General features: G+C 43.1%; 2 protein-coding genes across 2 annotated transcripts in view; both read right to left on the bottom strand.

The window, feature by feature from the left end:
• The window catches only part of LOC140465563 (uncharacterized), a 360,733-nt gene that overhangs the window by 130,801 nt on the left and 202,690 nt on the right, over positions 1 to 27,242 (bottom strand). The gene's annotated exons all lie outside the window — the stretch shown is intronic.
• LOC140465518 (probable G-protein coupled receptor 139) lies at positions 12,395 to 17,263 on the bottom strand. Its single transcript, XM_072561058.1, has 2 exons — positions 17,107 to 17,263; positions 12,395 to 13,326 (listed from the first exon to the last, which is right to left on the bottom strand). The coding sequence occupies exons 1-2, from the start codon at positions 17,261 to 17,263 to the stop codon at positions 12,395 to 12,397; spliced, it is 1,089 nt and encodes a 362-aa protein (XP_072417159.1).

The following is a 27,242-nucleotide window of genomic DNA, read 5'->3' as shown; positions in this document are numbered from 1 at the left end:
CAGTAAAAATACTTTAGTATTTTGGTTTGAGTTTTCTTTACTCCCAAATGACCTCTGTTGTGCCTGTCACTGTTTAAATTCATATAGCCAGCAAAAAAAAACCTGAGTTGGCTCGTAATATTGATGCACGATAATGCTTGTTTATTGGACCCAATTAATGTTGGAACAATAAAGGATAGTATAAACTAATAATAAACACTACAAATGATCTTCTGCTTGAACTTAACTTTGTATGATCGTATCCCACCACACTAGAACTTAGCCGGGCTCCACGTGGTGGTGTCGGCTGGTCTTCTCCCGGGGTTTCGTGGGGGAGGGGGGTGTGGGGGGGGCGGGAGGGGGGGGGTGGGGTGGCGGGGAGGGAGCGGAGGGGGGTGGGAGGTCTTATCTATCATTGATTATTTTCTAGTTACGGCCCTGAGCAGGGTGTTCTGGCGATTCTTTTCCTTAAGCCTTTGTGCCCTTTTCAAATAGTCTTCAGTATCTTCCAATGGATTGATCAGGTTCCATTACTCTGATCAATCAGACCCAAACAAGGGTTGGCATGTTGATGACAGGGTGGCCATGAGGTGTTGTTACGGTAGGTGCTGGGTGCATGTAGCCTCCCCCCAATCCAGGCATTACGGCCCTCCATGTGTGACGAATGACTCTATGTTTCTGGCTGTCCTGAGGGAAACATTCCAATGTCCCATTCAAGTCTAACTTCAGGTGTGTATTACAGGGTCTGCTGCTGTCAGGGGTGTTTGGAAAATGTCAGTGGGCAGCTGCAGCCTGTCTGGATTCTGTGTGATGTTTATTGGCATCATGTTAGTCAAGCTGCCTTTGCTTTCCCAGCATGCTTTAGTTTATGGCCACTTTGTCGAAATTCACCAGAAATCATTTATTTTGGGAACCTCTCCTGCCACAGACCCTCCTCTTGATCCTGAATGAAAGTTCATACCAAAAATAGAAGACCAATCTCTGTCCGGTGGGTCTACAACCATTCAGACTCAAGTAAAGCACAATATATACATAACCAACTGGAGTGTTACAGATGGCATGAGAAAGGTACATGGAACTCATATCAGAAACTGGAATAAATAAGGTATCGGAAACATGAGCAAATACAAAACAAGAGGAAACTACAATGGCCACACGTTATAAAGTCATAAAGTCATTAATAATAAAAGAAAATCAAACCGTATTCATGCACAAGGGTGGCTAAGATTCACTCGCCTGATCAAACAACAAATGAAATGGCAAAGCCAAACAAGTTCTCAAATCAAACCAATTTCGAACAAAAAGTTTCAGAACTGGAAACTTGAAAGTGAAGAAACGTTATAAAACCGGGGAATACTTTATACATTGGAGAATGGAAAATGGGAATATCGAGGAAATGTTTTAAATCTCAAAATTCGCTCAGAAAACAAATATTACAGAACATTGTATGCACAATGGTAACGAAGACTGATTTAATTGGGTTTAATCATATATCGACAAGGTTTCAATAGGCTGGGGGAGACCGGAAGTGGACGGAGGTCTCCAAATTCAGTTTGACAGTTTGTTCTTCCACTGGGTAAATGTAACAGTGAGGACTGGTGATGTACACTGGGCTCACCAGAGTCAGTAACACACACGGTTATCACTGTCAGGAAGGCAGACACAGGGATGGATTTGTATGTTGGAGCCCCAGTCCCAGAAATCCTCCCACCAAGTCATTACTCGAGTCTCCTTTACCTGTTCATTGGTATCATGGGCCTGCTGTATCGCCTTGGTGATGGTTCGATGGGCTGTGTCCAACCGGGCTTGAATCTGCTGTGACTCCTCCGGCAGGGGCAGGAGACCGGGATTATACTTCACTGGGTATTCCTCCACCATTTGCTGGAGTTTCTCACTCCCATGGAATTCCACACTGTCCCTTTTGTGTCTATTTATCAGCTGAGTTTGGCCTATTCTGGCAGGGATGTGGGGCCTAATACAGAGGGTGGTGGTGGTGCTGACATTGCATTGGGCTGTCCCATACTGATAAGGGCGAGGGGAGATTGGGGCAGTATCCCCCCCTCCCCTGTAGGCTCCCCCTGGGTTATGTTGTGTCCAGATTGCGAACCTTTCTGGGGCAATTCAGGCTGATGTTTGTCTTGAAACCACACAGCGTGTGTGAATTAGAAAAAATTGGGTACAGGCCTGTTATCACAGGATTAGTTTGGTGATATTTGTCCAAAGTGGTGCCTATGAACCTCCTGTTCTTCTCGACTGCGTACTGTGTAGGATGTTGTCATCTCCTATCCATAGATCCTCATGAATCATGCCTGTGTTTACTGCCTCAGACACCTTTAGTCTAATTCTGTCGTGTGTCATTATTGGGAATCCTAACACCATCCCTAATGCTTTCCCAGGAGTCCCTTTACAGTCTCCGTTGAGCCAGACTCTGGTCAGTTCCCTCAGTTGGCAGTCTGATCATTTGGAGTGTTTCTTTCCCTTAAATAATGATTCAATCTGTTCATTGCTGCTCCAGGATGGACCCTGTCCCTGTCTATCCCCCACTGTCCATGTTTGCTGCACAGGGTCCAGTTCTGTTCCATGCTGTCACCTTCCAATTCCCCTCATCATCTGGTTTCTCGTTTGGGAATCTCCTTCCAGCCCGGCTAATTTCACACTCACCATGTGAATGGATCGTGTCCTTTACAAGTTGTTCTGTCGCTTGTCGACGTTGTAATACCCCTATCTCGCTAGCCATAACCAGATGATATTTAAGGGAATGGGATAAAACTTTGTGAATCAGAATTACAATAAAGCGAGGATTGAGCTGGGGTTATTCAACTGTTATGTTAGATACACATTTATCATCTGTTGTGTTGAAAATGTAAATTAATTTTATTCACCCATATTACCCAACACCTTTTAATGTGATTGAAAATACATAGCTTTATTACTAAATACAGTTTAACTAGTTAAAATATTAACTAAAATTAACCATAAAATCTTACCTAAAATTATTTTAAAATTATTAAAATTTTAAAACATTATTAAATTATGTCCAATAGAGATATTGATAGAGTTCTCAGAGATCCATAAAAATCCTTAGCAGCTCGAAAGTCAAGGATAAAACCAGATTCGTGGTGTTCCGTGCAAATGTCTTATATTTTTCGGTCACGAGGTCTTTCATTACGTCATTGTTTTTCTTCAACCATTTCCCTCGGGATCCCATCACGAATCCGTAGAAGGATACAACTGTTCCTTTAATGAGAGCCATAATTTCTCTCTCAAGATGTTTATATTTATTCACCTTTTCCTCCCAGGCTTGCTCAAGTGAGTAAATTTGGTTATCCATTCGGATTGTCACATCCACTACTATAGTGCGATTCTCTTTTTTTAAATATTAAGTCCGGAATCCAAAGTTTCCCCATTTTATCTTTAATTCATGGTTCTATAAAAGTAGTCCATCCTCTTGTCTTAATAAACTTAGTTCATTCCTCAGTGATTCTATTAAGTCTCTTAATCCACATGTTCTTCACATATGTGCACCAACCCGATATGTGTGCGATTGTTTCTGATGTTTCATTGCATCTCTGACAATTTTAAATCTTAAACGGCCTTCCATATGCTAATGGTGCCCATGTTGGATATAAATTTGTTCTTAAGAAGATTGAGTTAATTACTTTTGCCACCTTCATATGTTGGATCCCTTTCAACCAATTATTAGAAATATTATCATTTTTAAAATAAATGATGCCTGTCCCCTGACAGGGCAAGGCCATCCATTTCTGTCCTTCCAATTCTCTCCAAATAGTAAAGGATTTGCTACTATATTCTTCAATACCGTTGATGTTCTCATTATCAGTAATATTTGTACTTTCGTCCAATTGCCTGTCTATATTTGGATTCCAAATTTCCTTCAATGAATTTAATTTACTTAGTTTCTGCATTTTCAATATTATACTTGTCCCCTCAAATGAAAACGAGGTACGAAGAATTTCATCTGAGGATCCGTATAACGATTCAAGTTCGCTCAAGATGGCAATTGGAATAAACATGGTTAATTTATGCAATCCAAGGGCGCCATTGTGATTCCTGGCATATAATATCCCGTCTGCGATGGATTGAGGGAGATGCAAAATTTCTTTAACCGTATCTTTAATCAAATTATCCAGTTTATTTAAGTAATTTTGAGATCCCTCAGATAAAATAAGATAATAATACAATCTAGGGACAAAATAAGATTTTAGCAACTCGAATTTTTGCACTGGCTTTAAAAAGGACTTTTTAAGATTTACTATCCAATTACCTGCCTGATTCTTCCAGTGAGATTGGCTTATCCCGATCTGCGAGTCAATTTTTGCCCCGAAATATTTATCAGTATTACCTGGCTCTATATACTGTATTTCTATCTCATTAAATGTCCATTTTACTCTACAGTTATAAATAAACATCTTGTTCTTTCAATAAAATGAAATCCCTTTGTCTTTTTCACGTTGACTTCCAACCCAGTGTTATCACGGAATTTTTCTACGAGTTTTAAATTGTGTACTATCCCTTCATATGATTGGCTGACTCGGGCTATATCGTCTGCAAAAGGAAGGGACACACAGTGGTAACTGTGTCTCCTTCAGGGTCTAAAAACATTCCCTTTTTACTCTCTCCAAGTGTACTGATGGGGGGCGGGGTGGGGGGGGGCTCCATTACAATGTGACAAAGTATAGGTGACAGAGTCACCCAGTTTTACCTCTTTTAAAATCTTTATCAAATTAGTCTCACAATTAAAACCCTCAATTACTGTAAAATTATTATTACACAATTTATAATTAACTTAATAAAATCTGGGGGAAGCTGTAATCTTTTAAGCGCACTAGTTATTACTTAATGTCCCACTGTGTTGAAGACTTTCCTCAAGCCTACAAATACTATTGCTAATTCTCTTCTCTGTTTCTTGGCTCCATTGATAACATTACTGTGGATTTTAATGTTTGCCTCACAGCCAGCAATTCCAGTGAGGAACCCTTTTTGACATTTATTTAAATTGATTACCTTACTTAATCTCTTTGCAATAATCTTTGTAAAACGTCTTAATAAAATCGGGCCTATCGTTATCGGTCTCCAGTTGTTTATATCTTTTAATCCATCTTCATTAATTTGTGGAATTAATACAGTTCTACTTCAGGGATATTACCTGTTTTTAACCAATTAGAAAAGATTCTCAGGATTACTCTATTGTCTTTATTAAATATTCCAATAATGTCCTTGACCAACATCTGAACTGGCCCCGCCGCGGTTTCAATATCCATCGCCTTAACGGCCTGATTGAGATCTTCCACCAAAATGGGGCAGGTCAGCATGTCATTCAAGGTATTATCTATATTACCTTTATATTTGGCTAAACCTGTTAGATTACTCTTTTCATTGGGAATTGATTGTCTATTAATAAAATATTCTTCCAATTCATCCTTACTTAGTGGACATACACATTTAGTTGGAGCTTCCATCAATGGTCTAGTTAGATATTGTTTTTTATATTTATATAGTGTCAGTGTTCCTTTAAATTGTCCTTTTTTCTTGCTCTATGACTTTCTAGCATTGTCAGGTGTTGTCCTATAACTTTGTCGAGTGGTTCCATTTTTATTTTCAACTTTTTCCTTATCTACTTTTTTACTATCCTTTTAATTACATAATTTACTAATTATCTCATTCATAATTCAGTGTTATTCACTTGTTTTTACTTATTTTGTCCTCAATAATGTCGAGTAATTCCATTAATGCTTTATTAGTCAATTCTGTCCTCCTCTTGTCCCTAATATTTCTTTGGTACTTATTTCCATCTATTATTCTTTCCTCAATTCGAACAACTATATTATTCTCACTATGCTCTTCATTCTCATTATCATTATTGGGGACTATTTCCTTGTTGCATGTATTATCCCTTGTTTTATCACTTTTTTTGTTCAATTAATCATCTTCTTTTGTGCGAAATCTGTTTTGACGTTTTTGTTTTTAATCCCTCAGCGATTAGTTTATTGATATTTTTACAGCCACTAAATTCTTGTTCCAATGTTTTTAATATCTCTATTTCGGAGCTGGACCAAACTCCTTTTCTTTTTTTGTACCCTTTCAGGATTATCTCTTTTATCTTTGTTCCTTTTAGTATTTCTTACTACAAGGTGCATGTGCCTCTCATGCTGCCCCAAACCTATAGCCGTTGTAAATTTTAGTGGACAAACTTCACATTGAAACATATTTTCTGTTTCTCTATTTTCTCTATTGTTATTACATTTTGGACAGTGACATGTGACTGAGGGATAGCTACCTTCCCAGTCGCATTTACTACATTTTATTCAAACCGATTTTACCCCTTTACATTTATTTGTTTCCTAAATTGTCCTGTTGTATGATAGATATTATTGCAAAATTTACATGTAAAATTACCTGTCGGATATTTAATCATTACTTCTATTTTATCCTTCTCAATGACAACAGGTGGAATTACCCTGAACTCAGTACTCTCTCTTTCTCTCTCTGATTCTCTCCTGCAACTAAAATCAAAGGGCCCTTCAAAACTCGAGTTAAAAATTGTCCATCTATCGAGAGGACAGGATGCGAGAGGGGCCTTCTCTGCGGATCTTTCAACTCGATTGTGTCTCATCCCGACACTATATTTGGTCCCCTCATGCCTGCCTGAGGGCAACTGTGTCAGGATAAGGATAAAGGTCCCATCCGTCCGTGTAGAAACAGATGGCATATTCCTTGTTTGGCTCATACACTTTGTGCATGGTGCCGCCAATAGCAACTGTGCGGGGCGGTTATTTGCCCGGTTTCCCACCCAACCGGGGTCGATGGAGTTGTGCATAATCGCCAAACTCCCAACAAGGTTATCTATTAAATGAGCTGAAAATGTGTTGCTGGAAATGCGCAGCAGGTCAGGCAGCATCCAAGGAACAGGAGAATCGACGTTTCGGGCATGAGCCCTGCTCCTTGGATCCTGCCTGACCTGCTGCGCTTTTCCAGCAACACATTTTCAGCTCCGATCTCCAGCATCTGCAGTCCTCACTTTCTATCTATTAAATGACCAAAGGTCACCAGCCACCTCGTGTTTCTTCTTGGGTCGTATTCACCAGCCTGACAAGAGTAATACTCTGGCAACGGAAGAGAAGATCAAAATCCCCTACTCTCGCTAACATTAGCACTGGATAAAATCAATGATAAAATCCATACCAATAAAACCACACAGAGCAGATTAAAACACCTCTCCGTTATTGAGTTTCCTCTGTCAGGTCGTTACCGGGGGGGAGCCACATGGAAATTCGACTAAACTTCGCAATCGATAAAAACACGTAAAAACGATTACAAAGGTGACTACGCAGGCAGTTGGGAGACCAACCAAACAAATCAATCTGTAGTCACATCCCCCAACAAGGCTGCCAGCTTTATTCCCAACTATTTCCCCGTTGGCATCCTGCTCATTAATAGTGTCCAAAGTCTGTTTCCCTTGTTGGGTCAGGACTCTGAGCTTATTGTCCTGGTCGGCCAAATCAAGGGCACGACTGGTTGATGCTCCTGTCCCATGTGCTGTCGCTAAGTCATTCAATATTTCCCTTTTATGTTGTATCTCTGTCCCAGGTTTGGTCTTTCTGTCATCTGTTCCTATCGCTCGTCCCAGTAATCAGTGGGACACTGGGAGGTATAGTATTTGAAGTTGGGGGGAGGGGGAGCACCATTCGGGCAGTTGGGTTCCTGCTAAATTCACCACCTTAGATACCAAATTCATGGGGATGGTATCATGCAGGACTTTTCCGATTAGTTTTAAACTGGCCTGTTTTGTGAACCTGATGTGGCTTCAAGACAAAAGGGTTAGGGTGCCTTTGCTGCTGGTTTCAGGCCATTCCTAATCTCTTATAGAATGAACTTTCCCTTTTTAGATTAGATTACTAACAGTGTGGAAACAGGCCCTTCGGCCCAACAAGTCCACACTGCCCCGCCGAAGCGCAACCCATCCATACCCCTAATCTACCCCTTACCTACACTACGGGCAATTTAGGATGGCCAACTCACCTGACCTGCATATCTTTGGACTGTGGGAGGAAATTATTGGGGCATCCCCACAGCACACCATCCTCCTATTCGCCTGCGTCTGGTGGGTCAAACCGTCTGTACCCCAGGGGCATGGACCCAGGTTTGTTTGATATCTCCTGTGGGTGGTTCCTGATGATCCCGATGAAGTAATCTTTATTGCGTTCCACGCTCTTGTGGTTATCCTGAACAGTGATCAAGGTTGTTTCTATCATTATCTTGTTTAATAGCTGAATACCTTTGAACTAAGGTAATGCCTATGATGTATATGCCCCAACCCTCCCCATTACAAGAGACCAATCATTGAAATGGAAGCAAAAATAAAGCTGACCTGACTGACAGAGACCACTTTAAATGGAAATGAAGATGAAAGTGATGGAAACGTGAAGAATTACTAGGAGGGCCCCCAGGAAGATCCTGACTCGCTTTCGTTCATTAGCGTCGAGCCCAGGTGCCTGGCGAGCAGCGTGGGCCGACCAGTAAACTCTCTCACAGGAGCTCCAGCGGTCGAGCGCCAGTTGGGCTCTATCCTGGTGACTCTGAGTTCCATCCCACACCTCATTGCCCTTCCATCTCTTTTTCCATCTCTCCCTACCTGTCTGTCAGCTCCTCTCCATGTCTATCCTTCCCCCTCTCTAGAACATAGAACATAGAACAATACAGCACAGAACAGGCCCTTCGGCCCACGATGTTGTGCCGAACATTTGTCCTAGCTTAAGGACCCATCCATGTACCTATCCAATTGCCGCTTAAAGGTCACCAATGATTCTGACTCTGCCACTCCCACAGGCAGCGTATTCTATGCTCCCACCGCTCTCTGGGGAAAGAACCTACCCCTGACATCCTCCTATACCTTCCACCCTTCATCTTAAATTTATGTCCCCTTGTAACACTCTGTTGTACCCGGGGAAAAAGCCTCTGTCTACTCTATCTATTCCTCCGATCATCTTATAAACCTCTATCAAGTCACCCCTCATCCTTCGCCGTTCCAATGAGAAAAGACCTAGCACTCTCAAACTATCCTCATATGACCTATTCTCCATTCCAGGCAACATCCTGGTAAATCTTCTCTGCCCCCTCTCCAAAGCTTCCACATCTTTCCTAAAGTGAAGCGACCAGGACAGCACACAGTACTCCAAATGTAGTCTAACCAAGGTCCTGTACAGTTGCAACATCACTTCATGACTCTTGAATTCAATCCCTCTGCTAATGAACGCTAATACACCATAGGCCGCCTTACAAGCTCTATTCATCTGAGTGGCAACTTTCAAAGAGCTATGGACATAGACCCCAAGATCCCTCTGCTCCTCCACCTTACTAAGAACCCTACCGTTAACCCTCTCTCTGTATATCTCTCAAACATACATTCTCTTATGATCACAATCCTCTTCAATCATTCCCGTGTTCACCATTTCTGACAAACAGCTCCGAATCACAGAAGGTTACTGTGATGATCCAGCCACCAAGCTGGAGGACAATTCCTGCTTTCCCATTTATTGCCAAGGGATTGGCATTGAAAGAGAAGAAGGCATCAGATTATTATACATCTACAGTGAAAAGATCAAACTTAACCTGGGATCTCAACTGCCTTTTGCTGATAAAATTGAGAAGCTTTATTTGACATGTCAATGTCCAGAATTTCCAGAAAGCATTCAATAAGGTGCCCCATAAAACATCCATCCATAAGATAAGAATGTATGGAATTACAGGAAGGGGACCATCGTGGATAGAGGACTGATTAACCTATAGAAAGCAGAGAGTTGGAATAAATGGGTTTTTCTCTGGTTGGAGATCGGTGGTGAGTGGTGATCTCATGGAAATATAGAGATCTTTTTAGGGTTGTGACAGGGTAAATATTAAAAGTGTGTTTCTGCTCATTGGAGAATCTCTGTTCAGACAGCACAGTCTGAGAATGAAGGGGCACCAGTTTCAGACTGAGGTGAGGAGGAATTTCTTCTCTCTGAGGTTTGAGCGTCTTTGGAACTCCTTGCCCCAGACGGCTGTGGGCCAGAGTCCTCGAGTATGTTTATGGCTAAGAGATTCTTGATCAGTTGGGGAATCAGGGTTACCGGGAAAGGACAGGAAAGTGGACCTGAGGAATCCTGGATTAGCCGTGATCCTGTTGAATAGTGGAGCAGACTTGAGAAGCCGAATGGCTGCCTCCTGTTTGCGATTACGTATCATCGTATTTATAGTTCTCTTTGTTTATGACACAATTGATTACCAAAATGAACACTAATCTTTGCACATTTGTATACAAGTATTGGTTTAAGTTAGCAAGTTTACATTAATGATAATGTATAATACAATTGAACATGGTTTAGCCGAAATTTCATGCAAATTTATGACACAAACGTAAATCTATTTTACAAATGAATGTACAATTTTATAAGAAATGCACTGAGGTTTATTCCACAATTGAATGTAAGATTATAAAACAAATGTATTTAATTTCTAGTAGCATTACAAGGGATATGACAACACTTAGTTTTTTTCATCAACAGTTCATCTCAAAGTAGGTGATTGAGACAAATTGTGTCAAAGATGTTCAAATTCAGGGTAGTATTAATAATTGCATATGTGGGTGCGCGCACACATTTTGTCACCTACAGCGATGTACTGAGGACTGTAAATATCTCACAAACTGTTAAACACACACCACAAATATGCGAGCGCATGAACACACACACGCACACAGACACCAACACCGGGGTTACATCGTGAGGAAAAATTAAACACATTAGATCAGATTTTGTTCTGTGAAGTTAGAAAGTTAGGGATGCTCTGATTGCAGTCTTTAGGATATGAACATGAAAAGAAAGGGTCAATGAAGAGAAACCATTTCCACTGGTTGGAGATTCTAGAACTAGGAACACAGTCTGAGAATTAGGGTCGGACTGTTTAGGGGAGCTTTTAGAAACATTGTTACACACGGGGGAGTGGTAGAGATATTGAACTCTCTTTTACAAGTGGTTGGCAGTGGATGCTGGATCCGTTGTTAGTTTTAAATCTGCAAAAGATACATTTTTCTTAAACAAAAGTATTTAGGGATATGACCAAAGGCTGATCCATGGAGATAGGCCACAGATCAGTCATGATCTCATTGATTGGTGGAACAGGCTTGAGGGGCCGAATGGCTTACTGCTGTTCCTATGTTCCAATTTAGAACTCAACAACTCACCAGAGTTTGATCTCTATCTGAAGTGTGATGAAAATATCTCACCCACCCACTCCCTCAGAGCTTCCTCTCCCTCTGCTTGGGACTGTAACTATCCCTCACACACACATCCACACTCAGGCACCTCCCAACAGAATGAGAAACTAGCCTGCATGCAGGTAAACACACAAGCGCGTGTGCACACACATACAGCCTCACACAAAAATGTAGACAGATGTACAAACAGGAACAAATCCAGGAGCACACAGACTCACAGACCCTAAACTTGCACATAACCCCACACAGGAGAAAGTGAGGACTGCAGATGCTGGAGAGCAGAGTCGAGAGTGTGGTGCTGGAAAAGCACAGCAGGTCAGGCAGCGTCTGAGGAGCAGGAGAATCGATGTTTTGAGCATAAGACCTTCAGGAATGTAGAGAGAGGAGGAGAACTTCAATATCGGCATCCTTGGAATAGGCCTCACAGTAAGGTTATAATCAACTCGGAGAAAGTGAGGACTGCAGATGCTGGTTATCAGGAATGATGAAGGGCTTATGCCCAAAACGTCGATTTTCCTGCTCCTTGGATGCTGCCTGACCAGCTGTGCTTTTCCAGCACCACACTCTTGGACTCATAACCCCACACAGTCAGAGACAGATACTCATTGGACACACGCACTCACACAAAGATACACACAAGTCTACATTACAATTGTCCGAGGACATGTACAATTGCCGAGTAAGTTCAGCTGTGAATGAGAGTCAGGTTCCTGATGACAGAGCGGCCATACTGGAGAACATGTCTGTCTGGGAGGATTGACCACCTGAGCTGGATGACCGTCACTGAGCAGAGCTCCTTGACTTGCTTAGGGCTATTTCTGTCACTCTGTGATTGGCTAGTCTGGTTGTTAGGTGAAAATGGGGACTGCAGATGCTGGAGATCAGAGCCAAGCTTAGAGTGGTGCTGGAAAAGCACAGCAGGTCAGGCAGCATCCGAGAAGCAGGAAAATTTGAAGTTTCGGGCAAAAGCCCTTCATCAGGAATCTGGTTGTCAGACAAGGGACAGAATTCTGCGATTGGTTGACATTACAGTAAGTTAGTGGGCAGAGTTCTCTGATTGGCTAAATCAGCTACCAGTCACTGCGTAACCTTTCATGATTGACCATGAGAGCTGTCAATCACTGAGTAGAGCACCCTGGTTGTTTACCCCACTCTGGACATGTCCCTGTTCATATGTTTCTTCACTAATGGAAGAATTGAAGTAACTGGATATTTCACCATACTCTTCAGCTGATCTCGGAATTTGGATTGAGTCACCATGTAAATAAAAGTGTTTGTGCAGCAACTGAGATTCCGCATCATTGCTCCCACTTGTTGGAAAATGTATTCTGATGGTGTGTAATCTGTTGGATCTGCTCCAGTGATGTTATAATATACAAATTCTAAAACAAATACTGACCAGAGAAGGATGAAGCTGCCAGATATTGTGAACAGTAAAATCATAGACTTCCTTCTGCTCTCCATTTCGGTGTCTCTGTGACTCTCTCCCTTGCTCTGACCCCTCAGGCCCTTACGCACTCGACTGGCTACTAAAATGTATCTGACGGTCAGAGCATTGATCAGTAAAATCAAAGCAAAAGGTAGCAATGAAGTTAAAACAGTGTCAAACCAAGAAAACCCCATCCATTTGTGATCTGTATAATAGCTTGGCTTCACAACACAGTACCAAGGCACATTGTCAATTATCACCCAAGGTTTGTATGCAAAGTTATAGGGGATGTTTTTCAAACAAAGGAAGATACATGATGTTGCTAGAACCACAGTCGCAATCTTCCCCGTGCAATATTTTGTTTTCAGCTTCTGGCAACAAATGGCCACAAATCGATCAAAGGAGAAAGTGACAGTGAACCAGACAGAACAGTCAGTGGCTGCCGATGACACGACAGCGTTTACACTGCACACAGGAGTGATATCGAGGAAATTCTTTGGGAAATAATAATAATTGATTTGATAGATGATGACCTCAGTAATAATGACCAGTAGATCAGCTATTGCCATGGACACCAGGTAGCGTGTTGTGCAGGTAGAGAGACCACACTTTCCATGGGAAAGAATCACAATTCCCAGTAAATTCACTACAGGAGAGAATGGAAAATGAACTGTAGTTAATGATCAATCATCTTGCATGTCACACTAACACAGCAAGGGTAAGACTGCAGCAATAGAAATGAAATGGTGGTTCAGATGGTTGTTATTTGGGAACAGGAAGCCCACTCGCTTGCCCGTTTAATGACATCCGGACAACAATCAGGCGGATAACTGCACCCAGTGGTAGATTGCTCATTTTGGGAATAGTGATCACAATTCCATTAGTTTTAGAATACTCATGGACAAAAACATAAGTGGTCCAAAAGGAAGAGTGCTACATTGGGGGAAGGCCAACCATAACAAAATTGAGCAGGAGCTGGGGAATGTTGATTGGGAGCAGCTGTTTGAAGGTAAATCCACACTTGATAGGTGGGAGGCTTTTAACAAGAGCTTGATTAGAGTGCAGGAAAGACATGTTGAGGGATAGAAATGGTAAGGTTAGGAAATAGGCCAAAAGGGCCTGTTCCTTTGCAACAATTTTCTTTGTTCTTTGAATGACAGGTGAAATTGTGAGACTAACGAAGAGAAAAAAGGATGCGTACATAAGGTCTAGGTTCCTGAAGACAGACGAAGCTTTGGAAGAATATCGGGAATATAGGACCAATCTGAAAGAAGGAATTAAGAGGGCTAAAAGGGATCATGAGATATCTTTCGCAAACTGGGTTAAGGATAATCCTGAAATCTTTTATTCAGATATAAGGAGCAAGAGGGCAACTAGAGAAAGGGTTTGCCCACTCAAGAGCAAAGGAGGAAAGTTATACGTGGAGTCAAAGAAATTGTTGAGATTCCGAATGAACACTTTGCATCGATATTCACTGAGGACAGAAACATGAAGGATGCTGAGGTTAGGGATAGATGTTTGATTACTCTAGGTCAAGTCAGCATAAGGATAGAGGAAGTATTGGGTATTCTAAAAGGCATTAAGGTGGACAGGTCCCCAGGTCCGGATGGGATCTATTCCAGGGTACTGATGGAAGCAAGAGAAGAAATAGCTTGGGCTTTAACAGATATCTTTGCAGCATCCTTGAACAGGGGTGAGGACCTGGAGGACTGGAGAATAGCTAATGTTTTCCCCTTGTTTAAGAAGAGTAGTCGGGATAGCCCAGGTAATTATAGACTGGTGAGCCTGACGTCAGTGGTAAGGAAGCTACTGGAGAAGATACTGAGGCAAAGGATCTATTTACATTTGGAAGAAAATGGACTTATCAGTGATAGACAGCATGATTTTTTGAGGGAAGGTCATGTCTTAGCAACTTGATAGAATTCTTTGGGGAAGTGACAAAGTTGATTGATAAGGGAAAGTTGATGTTGATATTATATACATGGACGTCAATAAGGAATTTGATAAGGTTCCCATAGTAGGCTGATGGAGAAAATGAAGGTGCATGGGTTCCAGGGTGTACTAGCTAGATGAATAAAGAACTGGCTGGGCAGCAGGGGACAGAGAAGAGTAGAGAAAAGGAGTTTCTCAAAATGGAGACCTCTGACCAGTAGTGTTCCACAGGGATCGATGTTGGGACAACTGTTGTTTGTGATATACATAAATAAATTGGAGGAAGGTGTAGGTGGTCTGATTAGCAAGTTTGCAGATGACACTCAGATTGGGGGAGGAGCAGATAGTGAAGGGGACTGTCAGACAATACAGCAGAATATAGACATATTGGAGGGTTGGGCAGAGAAATGGCAGATGGAGTTCAATCTGGGCAAGTGCAAGGTGATGCATTTTGGAAGATTCAATTCAAGAACAAATTATACAGGAAATGAAAAGGCCCTGTGGAAAATAGATGCACAGAGAATTCTGGGTGTTCAGGTCCACTGTTACCTGAGATAGCAACACAGGTCGATAGAGTGGTCCAGAAGGCAAATGGCATGCCTTCCTTCATTGGGTTTTCCAGGCTGAGTTCACCACTCACTGTAACCGTGTCTAATCTTAAATGGTACAGTTGTCATACCAGGTAGTGGTATATATCCAGACAGAATGCTCTGGATGGCACGCCTATAAAAGTTGGCAAGAGTATTTGGGTCATGCCAAATTTCCTCAGCTGCATGAGGAAGAAGAGATGTTATTGGACCTTTGTAACCAATGCATCTACGTGAACAGTCCAAGAAAGCTTGTTGTGGATGACCACTCCCTTCCGTTCCATCTCTGTGCTGTTAATCTAGCTGTGATCTCCACTTTCAAGAAACTATGAACCTTCATATGCTCATAAAATATCAGAGCAGGATTAGGCCATTCAGCCCATCGAGTCTGCCCCATCATTCATTCATGGCTGATATACTCTTCATCCCCATTTTCCTGCCTTCTCCCCAGTTCCTTTCAACTCATTAACAATTAAAAATCTGTCGAACTCCTCCTTAAGTGTACTCACTGTCCCAACATCCACCGCACTTTGGGGGAGCGAATTCCACAGATTCACAACCCCTTGGGAGAAATAGTTTCTGCTCGACTCTGTTTTAAATTTGCTGCCCCTCATCCTAAGTCTATGATCACTCGTCCGAGATTGCCCAACAAGAGGAAGCTTCCGCTCCACATCTATTTTATCCACACTCTTTATCAATTTAAATCCCTTAATTTGGCCTCCGCTCATTCTTCTAAATTCCCCACAGTATCGGCAGAAACTCTTCAATCTCTTTTCATACAACAAACCGCTCGTCCTTGGGATCTATCGAGTGAACCTCCTCTGAACTGTTTCCAACAACACCACATCTTCCCTCAAATAACGGGACCAAAACTGGACAATACTCCAGGTACAGTTCACAAATGCCTTGCATAGTTGCAACAATATTTCCTTACCTTTATATTCTATTCCTGGAGCTATAAAAGCCAACATTGCATTCACTCTCTTTATTATCTGCTGTCCCTGTATGCTCGTTTTCTGTGACTCATTAAATGTGGATACCCAGATCCCTCTGTATTGGAGCACCCTGAAGACTCTCCTCAGTAAGGTAACAGGTCACTCCATTTTGATCAAACACAGTTTTTTTTCAGAAACACTTATCCACGTTACCTCCATCTGCCACCTTCGGCCCACTCTCCTCACCGATCTATATCCATTTGTATTGCTCTTATTTCCTCAGTGTAATTTCCCGCCCAGCTGATTGTTGTGTCATTCACTAATTTGGCTGTACAGCCTTCTATCCCTGTATCCAAGTTGTTAACGTCGATGGTAAATACCAAGGACCAAGCCCTCTGTCACCCCACTAGTTACAGCTTGCCATCCATAAAAAAACCCCTTTATCCCAACTCTTTGTCTTCTCTCCATCAGCTAGTCACCTCTCCAAGATAATAAATTAGCCCAATCTCAGATTATCCAACCTTGTGAATTAACCATTTGTGTGGCACTTTATCAAATGCCTTCCAGATGTCCAGATATATTACATTGACAGGATCCTCTTTGTCCACTTTGTTTGTTACATCTTCGAAAAACTCTGGCATATTAGTCAAACATGATTTGCCCTTCATAAAACCATGCTGACTCTGATGGATAGCATTTTGACTTACCAAATGTCCTGATATTGATATTTGATTCTGACACTTGACCAACAACAGATGTTATACTAATTTCTCACATTTTGTCTCCCTCCCTTTTTGAATAAGGTTGTTACATTAGCACTTTTCCAATCCACTGGAACCTTTCCCATGTCCAGGGAATTTTGGAAAAGTGTAACTAATAGATACACTACCTCTACCACTACTTCCTTTAATCCGCCAGGGTGTAGGCCATCAGGCCCGGGGGTCTTGTCTGTCCTCAATCCTAATAGTTTACTGAGTATCTTCTCTCTATCGATGTTGATTGTTCTAAGTTTGGCCTTATCTATTACCTCGGTCTTGCCCGTTCTAGTGGGCACGGCACTGTAGTGCCCCAGCGTGAAAACTGAGGCAAAGTATTGATTCAGCATTTCTGCCATTTCTGTGTTCCCCATGAGGAACTCTCCAGTTTCATCTTCCAAAGGACTAACATTCACCTTAGTGATTCTTTTCCCTTTGAAATGCCGACAGAAGCCCTCGACATCCTTTCTGATGTTTTGTGCTAGTTTTCTTTGATAATTTACCTTAGCTTTTTTTATTAAATGTTTAGTATCCCTTTATTTATTTGGTAAGTTTCTCAATTTTCCAGTCTGTCATTGGAATTTGGAATTTGGTTTGCCTCTGCTGGCCCTGGAGGGGGTTCAGAGAGGGGGTCACTAGGTTGATTCCAGAATTGGGGAGGTTGGATTCTGAGGGAGACTGAGTAGATTTGAATTATATTCATTGAACTTCAAAAGAATGAGGGAGGGATCTTATAGAAACATATAAAATCATGAAGGGGATCGATAAAATAGAAATAGAGAGGATGTTTCCACTGGTAGCTGAGACTAGGACAAGAGGGCACGGCGTCAAAATGAGAGGAGGCAGATCTGGAACCGAACTGAGAAGGAATCTCTTCCCCGACAGGGTTGTTAATCTATGGAATTCCTTGCCCAGGGAAGTAGTCAATGCTACTTCAGTAATTGCTTTTAAAGCTAAGGGAGATACTCTTTGAAAAATAAAGGAATTAAGGGACATAGTGAAACTGCGGGTAAGTGGAGCTGAGTCCATGAGAAGATTAGCCATGATCTTATTGAGCGGCGGAGCAGGCTCAAAGGGCCGGACGGCCTACTCCTGCTCCTAGTTCTTATGTTCTTATCTTAGTTTTTGACTTTATGTTGTCCTTGATTTCCTGGTTTAGCCATGTGCTAACCACCTTTCTTCCTGTTGGAACATATTTTAATTGTGAGGCATCGAGTAGTTCCTTAAACATCAGCCACTGTTCATCTGCTGACTTACCTTTAAACCTTCCTGTCTAATCTACTCAGGCCAAATCTGTCCCATGGCTATGTAATTTATTTTCTTTAATTCCAGAACACTACTGTGGGACTCCACTTTCTCACCCCCAAACTGAAGTTTGAATTCTATCAGACTATAGTCACTACTCCCCAAGGGATCCTCCTTTAAAAACTTACCTCATGAGATCAGCAGCCTCCATTCTTGCAGCAGCAATGGAAACAGTGAGAGCAAGGACCAGGGAACTGCTGGCAAATTAATTTAATCTTTAATAACTTACCTGATGAATATCCGGAGCGCACAGAGCAGGAGCAGACACAGGGGCTGCTGACAAAGTGAGGTATTATATTTGTGCGGCTGCTTTACCTGAAACTCGACTTAGGTAGTGCCTCCCACCCAACTTCCTCCACTAACCAAATCAAAAAGCTTCACTGTGCCCATTTGATATGGTTACTAGTTTTTTCAATCAACTCCTTGGGAATTCAGAACAATGGGAATTGATGTTAGGACATTTGCATGCTCCTCCTGTCGGATATGGGAGGTAAGGGTCACCACTACTGCCCCCACTGACATCATCTGCAGCAAGTGCACTCAACTCCCACTCCTCAGAAACCGTGTTAGGGAAATGGAACTGAAGCTGGATAAAGTTCGGATCATTCGGGAGGCGGACGGGTAATTGAGTAGAGTTACAAGGAGGTAGGCACACCTGAGGTACAGGGTAAAAGGTAGATGGGTTACAGTCAGGGGACAGAAAGGGAACTGGCAGACAATGCAGGGATCCCCTGTAGCTGTTCCCCTCAATAATAAGTATACCGTATTGGATACTGTTGGGAGGGGGAACAATCTACCGGGGAAAGCCATAGTGGCCAAGTCTCTGGTACTGTGCCTGGATCTGTGGCTCAGAAGGAATGGGGGAGAATAGAAAAGCTGTAGTGGGAAGAGACTCAATAGTTGGAGGGACAGACAGGAGATTCCGAGGTTGCGAGCGGGACTCTCGGAAAGTATGTTGCCTTCCAGGTGCCAGGGTCTGGGATGTCTCTGATCGAGAGAGTGGTGCTGGAAAAGCACAGCAGGTCAGGCAGCATCCAAGGAGCAGATAAATTGATGTTTTGGGCAAAATCCCTTCATCGGGAATGTATTTTTTTCAAGCTTTTGCCTGAAACATTGATTCTCCTGCTCCTCGGATGCTACCAGACCTGCTGTGCTTTTCCAGCACCACATTCTCAGCTCCAATCTACAGCATCTGCAGTCCTCACTTTAACTGACTGTCTCTGACTTAGTCTATAAGATTCTGAAGGGGGAGGGGGAGCAGCCAGAATATGTGGTGCACATTAGCACCAATGACATAGCCAGGAAAAGGGATGAGGATCTAAAAAGTGATTTCAGGGAGTTAGGTTGGAATCTAAAAACCAGGATGAGTAGAGTAGTAATCTCAGGATTACTACTGGTGCCACATGTTAGTGAGGCGAGGACCAGGGAGAGAGTGTAGCTAAACACGTGGCTACAGGGTTGGTGCAGGAGGGAGGGCTTCAGATACGTAGGTCATTGGGGTACCTTCTGGGGAAGATGGGGTCTGTACATGAAGGACGGGCTGCACTTAAACTGAAGGGGCACCAATGTCCTGGGCGGGAGATTTGCTAGAGCATTTTGGGAGGGTTTAAACTAGTTTGGCAGGGGGATGGGAACCAGAGCTACAGATCAGAGGAGAGGGTAGCTGTTGAATGGGCTGAAATGGAATGCAGAGTCTGTCAGGAAGAATACACAGTTGCTAGGACAAAGGGGTGGGTTAACGTGTGTCTGTTTCAATGCAAGGCAGCACGGTGGCTCAGTGGTTAGCACTGTTGCCTCACAGCACCAGGGACCTGGGTTTGATTCCAGCCTCAGGTGACTGTCTGTGTGGAGTTTGCACATTCTCCCCATGTCTGTGCAGGTTTGCTCTGGTTTCCTCCCACAATCTAAAGACGTGGCCCGTTAGGTGAACTGGCCATGGTAAATTGCCCATAGTGTTCAGGGATGTGTTGATTAGGTGCATTCGTCTGCGGTCATTGTAGAGTAGTAGGGGAATGGTTCCAGGTGAGTTACTCTTCGGAGGGTTAGTGTGGACTTGTTGGGACGAAGGGCCTGTTTCCACACTGTAGGGATTCTATGATTCATGGAGTGTCAGGAATAAGAGTGATGAACTGACAGCATGGATCAGTACTTGGAACTACGATGTAATGACGACATGGATTTTACAGGGCAGGAATGTTTGCTGGATGTGCCAGGGTTTAGATCTTTTACCCCTCCCTGTTCTTTTTAAAAGGGGAGGGGAGTAGCATTGTTAATGAGAGAGTGCATCACAGCTGCAGAAAAGGAGGTTGCTGAGGAGGGTTTGTGTCCTGAGTCAGCGTGGGGGTGGAAGTCAGTAACAGGAAAGGGGCAGTCCCTTTATTGGGTGTTTTCTACAGACCCCCTCCACAATAGCAGCAGAGAGATGGAAGAACAGATTGTACAGCAGATCTTGGAAAGGTACAGATGGAACAGAGTTGTTGTTATGGGTGACTTCAGCTTCCTCAAGATTGATTAGAACCTCCTTAGTGCAGATGGTCTGGATGGAGCTGATTTTGTCAGGTGTGTCCAGGATAGATTCCTGATTCAATATGTAGCTAGGCCGACTAGGGAAGAGGCCATATTGAATTTGGTGCGAGGCAATGAGCCAGGCCAGGTGTCAGATCTCTCAGTGGGAGAGTATTTCTGGGACAGTGACCACAACTGCCTCACCTTTACCAGAGCCACGGAAAGGGATAGGAACAGACAGTACAGGAAGGTATTTATTTGGGGGAGGGGACATTCTACTGCTATTAGACAGGAGCTGTGGAGTATAAATTGGGAATAATTGTTCTACTGGAAATGCACAACAGAAATGTGGAGGCTGTTTAAGGAGCACTTATTGTGAGTATTGGATAACTTTGTCCCACTGAGACAGGCAAGGAACGGGAAGGTGAAGGAGCCTTGGATGACAAGAGAAGAGGAGCTTCCTACCAAGAGGAAGAAGGAAGCTGACTTAAGGTTAAAGAAGCAAGGAGCTGGCACAGCTTTAGAGGATTAGAGGGTAGTGAGGAAAGAACTCCAAAATGGACTGAGGAGAGCTAGGAGGGGACAGGAAAAAGCCTTGCTGGAAGGATTAGGAAAACCCAAAGGTGTCTGACATTTATGTGAGGAACAAGAGAATGATCAGAGAGAGAGTAGGGTCAATCAGGGATAGTGGAGGGAACTTGTGCCTGAAGTCTGAAGAAGTAGGGGAGGCCCTAAATGAGTTCATTCCTTCAGTATTCACCAGAGAGAGGGACCTTGTTGGTAGTGAGGATACAGTGGATCAGGTTAATAGGCTTGAACAGATTGATATTAAGGAAGTGGATATGCTGGAAATTCTGGGAAGCATCAAGATAGATAAGTCCCCAGGGTCAGACCAGATATATCCAAATTACTGCAGGAAGCGAGGAATGAGATTGCTGTGCCTCTGGCGATGATCTTTGTGTCCTCACTCTCCATGGGAGTCGTACTGGATGATTGGAGGGAGGTGAATGTTGTTCCTCTGTTCAAGAAAGGCAATAGGGAAATCCCTGGGAATTGCAGACCAGTCGGTACTATGTCTGAGATAAGCAAGGTACTGGAAAGAATTCTGAGAGACAGGATTTATGACTATTTGGAAAAACATAGTTTGATTAAAGTTAGTCAGCATGGCTTTGTGAGGGGCAGGTCTGTACAGACTTTGCACATTTTCCCCGTGTCTGTGTAGGTTTACACTGGGTGCTCTCGTTTCCTCCCACAATCCCAAATGTGTAAGTTAGGTGATTGACCATGCCAAAAAATGCCCATAGTATTCAGGGGTGTGTAGGTGAGTCAGGAGTTAGTCAGAGGTAGGTTCTTTATGCATTCGTCGGGGCAAATGTGGAGTACTGGGGAAAGGGGTCTGGGGGGTTACTCTTCGGAGGGTTGGTGTGGACTTGTCGGGCCGAATGGCCAGTTTCCACACTGTAGAGATTCAAACATTCTAACATATCTTACAAGTGTTATTGAGTTCTTTGAGGATGTGACAAGGCAAGTTGATGAACGTCGAGCAGGGAATATGGTGTATATGGATTTCAGTAAGGCATTTGATAAGGTTCATTCAGAACATTAGGAGCTATGGGATACAGGGAAATGTGGCTGTCTGGATACAGAATTGGCTGGCCGAAAGAAGACAGTGAGTGGTAGTGGATGGAAGGTATTCCACCTGGAGGTCCACCAGTGGTGCCTTGTAGGGATCTATTCTTGGACCTCTGTTCTTTGTAGTTTGGATGAAGAAATGGAAAGGTGGGTTAGCACGTTTGCTAATGACTCAAGGATCAGTGGTGTTGTATATAGTGACAAGGCCTGTTGCAGGCTTCAACAAGACATTGAAAGAATACAGAGCTGGGCTGAGAAGTGGCAGATGGACTTTAACCTGGATAAATGTGAAATGATTCATTTTGGAAAGTTGAATTTGAATGCTGAATACAGGGTTAAAGACAGGAGTCTTGGCAGTATAGAGGAACAACAGGATTTGGGGTCCACATACATAGATCCCTCAAAGTTGCCATCGAAGTCGATTACATTGTTAACAAAGGTGACGGGGATTGAGTTTTTTAAAACCGTGTGGAAACAGGCCCTTCGGCCCACCAAGTCTACACCGACCCTCTGAAGAGCAACTCACCCAGACCCATTTTCCTGTGACTAATGCACCTCACACCATGGGCAATTTAGCATGGCCAATTCACCTGTCCTACACAGCTTTGGACTGTGGCAGGAAACCGCAGCACCCGCAGGAAACCCACGCAGACACGGGGAGAATGTGCAAACTCCACACAGACAGTCGCCCGAGGCTGGAATTGAACCTGGGACCCTGGTGCTGTGAGATTTTGCTGCAGGCCGATAAAACCCTGGTTCAGCCACACTTGGAATATTGTGTCCAGTTCTGGTTGCCTCACTATAAGAAGGATTTAGATGCTGCAGAGAGAGGTACAGCGGAGATTTACCAGGATGCTGCCTGGATTGGAGGGCTTGTCTTATGAAGAGTAGAGAGTGGATAGAATACGAAAGAGAGGTGACTTGATAGAGTTATACAAGGTAATGAGAGGCATAGATAGAGTGGATAGCCAGAGACTTTTCCCCAGGACAGAAATGGCTGTTATGAGGGGTCATAATTTTAAGGTGATTGGAGGAAGGTTTAGGGGATTAGGGGATTTGTCAGAGGTAGGTTCTTTATGCAGAGAGTGGTGGGTGTGTGGAAGGCACTGCTAGCCGTGGTAATAGAGTCAGAGACATTAGGGACATTTACGCGACTGCTGAAGAAGCACGTGGCTGGCAGAAAATTGAGGGGTGTGTAGGTTTGGTCGATCTTAGATGAAGATAAATACTCAGCACAATATTGTGCGCTGAAGGGCCTGCTCTGTGCTGTACTGTACTATGTTCTATGATGTAATCAATTAATCTCTCCTTATTTCACAATACTAAACCCAGAGTAGGCTCTCCTTGGGTGGTTCCACAGTGTTCTGTTCCAAGAAACAATCTCTAATCCATTCAATGAACTCTGCCTCCAGGCTGCCCTTGCCTGTTTAATTTTTCCAATCTCTGTGCATGTTAAAATCATCCCTGATTATTGCCATACCTTTTGTGTAAGCCTCTAATATTTCCTGGTTTATACAGTGCCCCACTGTTTGGGGACCTATCGATTACATCCACCACGTACTTATTCCCTTTGCTATTTCTTATTCGTACCCAGACTAGTTCCACAACACGATCTCCTGCATTTATGCCATTTTCCATTACAGCAGTGATCCCTTCCTTCACCAACAAAGCTACAGTACCTGCTTTTCCTGTCAGTCTATCTTCCTTGGATATTCAATTCCTCGACCTGGTCTCCTTGGAAACATGCCTCAGAAATCACTACCAAATCAAACCCATTTGTTTCTATATGTGCCATTTACTCATTAATTTTATTTCAAATGTTTTGAGCACTTAGGTACACAGCTTTTAAGTTTGTTCTCCTGGAACATTTCCCTCCATTTTTATAATAGCTTGGTGCACAAAGACGTTGACCAGTTCTGTCCCTCCCCTTTATTGTCTGGTAACCATCTGTCACATCGTTGACCTGCATTATTACCTCCTCCTTTCATTTGGGATTTCGAATTCCCCCGACAACTGAACCCCTCCACCCCTCCCATTTCATTAAACCCCTGTCTTCAGGGTTTTAATCTGAGCTCCAAGGTCTCTTTGTTCAGCAACACTCCACAGGATCTTACCATGAAGTGTACAAGTCCTACCCTGATATATCTTTCCAAAATGCAGCATCTCACATTTATCTAAATTAAACTCCAACTGCCACTTCTCAGCCCATTGGCCCATCTGATCAAGATCCTGTTGTAATCTGATGTAACCTTCCTCACTGCCCACTACACCTCCAATTTTGGTTTCATCTGCAAACTTACTAACCGTACTTCCTATGTTCACATCCACATCATGTATAGGATGCCTCTGATCAAATCTCTTTTACAGCTTTCACTGACCAGTTGTGTTTCCACATCAGGCCCCACACCCTACACAGAGACAAACTGCTATTGCTGATAGAATGATCTTAGCTTCAGAACCGATGGGAATCAGACCCCACAATTTCATATCCTCTCGCCAGGGATCCGAACAGACACCAGGAGTCAGGGAATTCAGAAACACAAAGGGAAAAGAAAGACTCATCATCTGAATAATCTTCAGCCAGCAAACTAAAGAATGGGAACCAGTTTGTAAATAATTTTGTGTCTCCAATGAAGAATCAAAAGGAATATGAGAACAACTCATTCCATTTTGTGGTCCTGACTGATGATCCTCAACAATGTTTCTCTGACAATCTTTATTTCCCTCCTAAATGTTTTATTCTCTTTGTGTGTCTGTCTGCATTTGGTGGGAAATTGAAAGAAAATAGAAATTCATTTTTCAGTTCTCCCTATCAGTTAAAAAAAATTGTATTTTTTGCAATATTTTGTTCTGTTAATGACAAAAAATAATGTGAATTCCCTTTCACCTGAATCAGACAGTTAGGACACTGGGCATTTTACACATTTATTTACATTTTGACTTTTCCAGCAAAAAAATGAGTTTGCAATCCTGACCAGAGAGAATAGTGACTGCTCAACATCAATGGCCCTCATGGTTCTCCATAGGAATACAGAGGAGAGTGAAAAATGACGAGGAGTACGTATGAGTCAGAGCATAGAGTATGAGAGCAAGGAGGTGATATTGAAATTGTGCAAGAGACTTATTCGACCTCAGCTGGAGTGCTGTGGGCAGTTGTGGACATCACATTATAGGAAAGAAGAGAATGCATTGGACAGAGTCCAGAAGCAGTTCACAGGAATGATTCCTGTGGTGTGGATAGATTGAATAGTTGGGACTGTTCTCCTTGGAGAGAAGGAGGCTGAGAGGGATACCTGACCAATGTTTTCAAATGTATGAGTAGGCTGGATAGAGGAGATAGGACTAAACTTCTCCCACTTGTGAAAGAAACAGGAACAAGAGGGCGCAGATATGAAGAGATGTGCAAAAGAAGTGAGGGAGATCTGAGAAAAAAATACCTCTGCCCCTCAGAGAGCAGTTAGAGTCTGGAATGTACTGACTGGGAAGGTGGGGAATTGAAACATTGAGGAGGGTATTCGATGATTATTTAGGTTAAACTATACGGAAGGGCATGGGAATAAAAGCAGGCGATTGGCACTCGGTAATGATGCTCATTTGAGCCGTCAATGAGGTCACAATGGGCTGAAGAGGAGAAAGTGAGGACTGCAGATGCTGGGGGTCAGAGTCCAAGAGTGTGCTGCTGGAAAAGCACAGCCGGTTAGGCAGCATCCGAGGAGCAGGAGAGACAACGTTTCAGGAATAAGCTCTTCCTGATGAAAGGCTTTTGCCCAAAATGTTGACTCCCCTGCTCCTCGCAGGCTGCCTGACTAACTGTGTTTTTCCAGCACCAGACTCTTCCACAATGGGCTGAATGGTCATCTTCTACACGTGCTCATGTTGGGGGAGACAAACAGGAAACATGTCAGACAGTGACAGAGGACTTTGGGGTGTGTTTTGATGTTGAGAGCTGGCCAGTCCAGCCACACCCACCATACTTAACGAGCCAAAATAAAAAAAATGAACATTGGGAACCTTTGTGCTTGTCTCACGATCAGTAAATGCAGTCTCAGAACAAGCTCCAGTCTTCAAAATTAATTCGACTATAAGACCGAAACCAAACTCTGATCAAACCAGCTCCCCCTTCAGGGGAACATGGTGGAACCTACACCCTCAGGTTCACAGAACAATGAAAACAATTTTCAGTTTGATGAAATCTCCCACAGGACAGTCTTGCAAATTATTATTAGAAGCTAACAGCAACATTTTATTTCATGGCTATTTTGAATTCACCGTTTGTGTTGTGTTTATTCACCTGAGAAGAATGTGTAATATTTGCTGTGCGTACATTCACTGTTTGACCACTGACCCATCTCTGAACAAAGTTGCACATTCTGTTGCAGACAACTCTCTCCTGAATAACTTTGTTTATATCTTGAACAGACTGACTCATGTTCTACCCAGTGTAGAAATCTTTAGTGTTATACTCCATTTTCCCTCATGAACTTTCACAACCAGATTATAGTAACATCGGAGGAGAGGAAGGCCATTGAGTCACTCAAGACTGTTCCACCATCCAATGAGATCATGGCTCATCTGTGGCCTAACTCCGGATACTTGCCTTTGGCCAATATCCCTCAATACATTTAGAATTAGAATTAGAATCCATTCAGTGTGGAAACAGGCCTTTCAGCCCAACAACTCCACACTGACCCTCTGAAGAGCAACCCACGCAGACACATTCCCCTACCCTATAATTTACCCCTGACTAATGCACCTAACCTACACATCCCTGAACACGATGGGACAACTTAGCATGGCCAATTCACCGAACCTGCACACCTTTGGATAGTGGGAGGAAACAGGAGCACCCAGAGGAAACCCACACAGACATGGAGAGAATGTGCAAACACCACACAGTCAGTGGCCCAAGGC

The sequence above is a fragment of the Chiloscyllium punctatum genome, chromosome 42 (assembly GCF_047496795.1).
Source record: "Chiloscyllium punctatum isolate Juve2018m chromosome 42, sChiPun1.3, whole genome shotgun sequence".
In the NCBI taxonomy this organism is placed as follows: domain Eukaryota; kingdom Metazoa; phylum Chordata; class Chondrichthyes; order Orectolobiformes; family Hemiscylliidae; genus Chiloscyllium; species Chiloscyllium punctatum.
The sequence above is the reverse complement of the archived record's forward strand: the minus strand, read 5'-3'. Positions and strand labels throughout refer to the sequence as shown.

Excerpts from the sequence above, each read along its gene's own strand:
- LOC140465518 (XM_072561058.1), bottom strand. The coding sequence starts at position 17,263 with ATGGGGAACACAGAAATGGCAGAAATGCTGAATCAATACTTTGCCTCA. Across the intron at positions 13,327-17,106 it reads CGATAGAGAGAAGATACTCA|TGAATTTACTGGGAATTGTG; the intron begins GTAAACTATTAG and ends TCTCTCCTGTAG.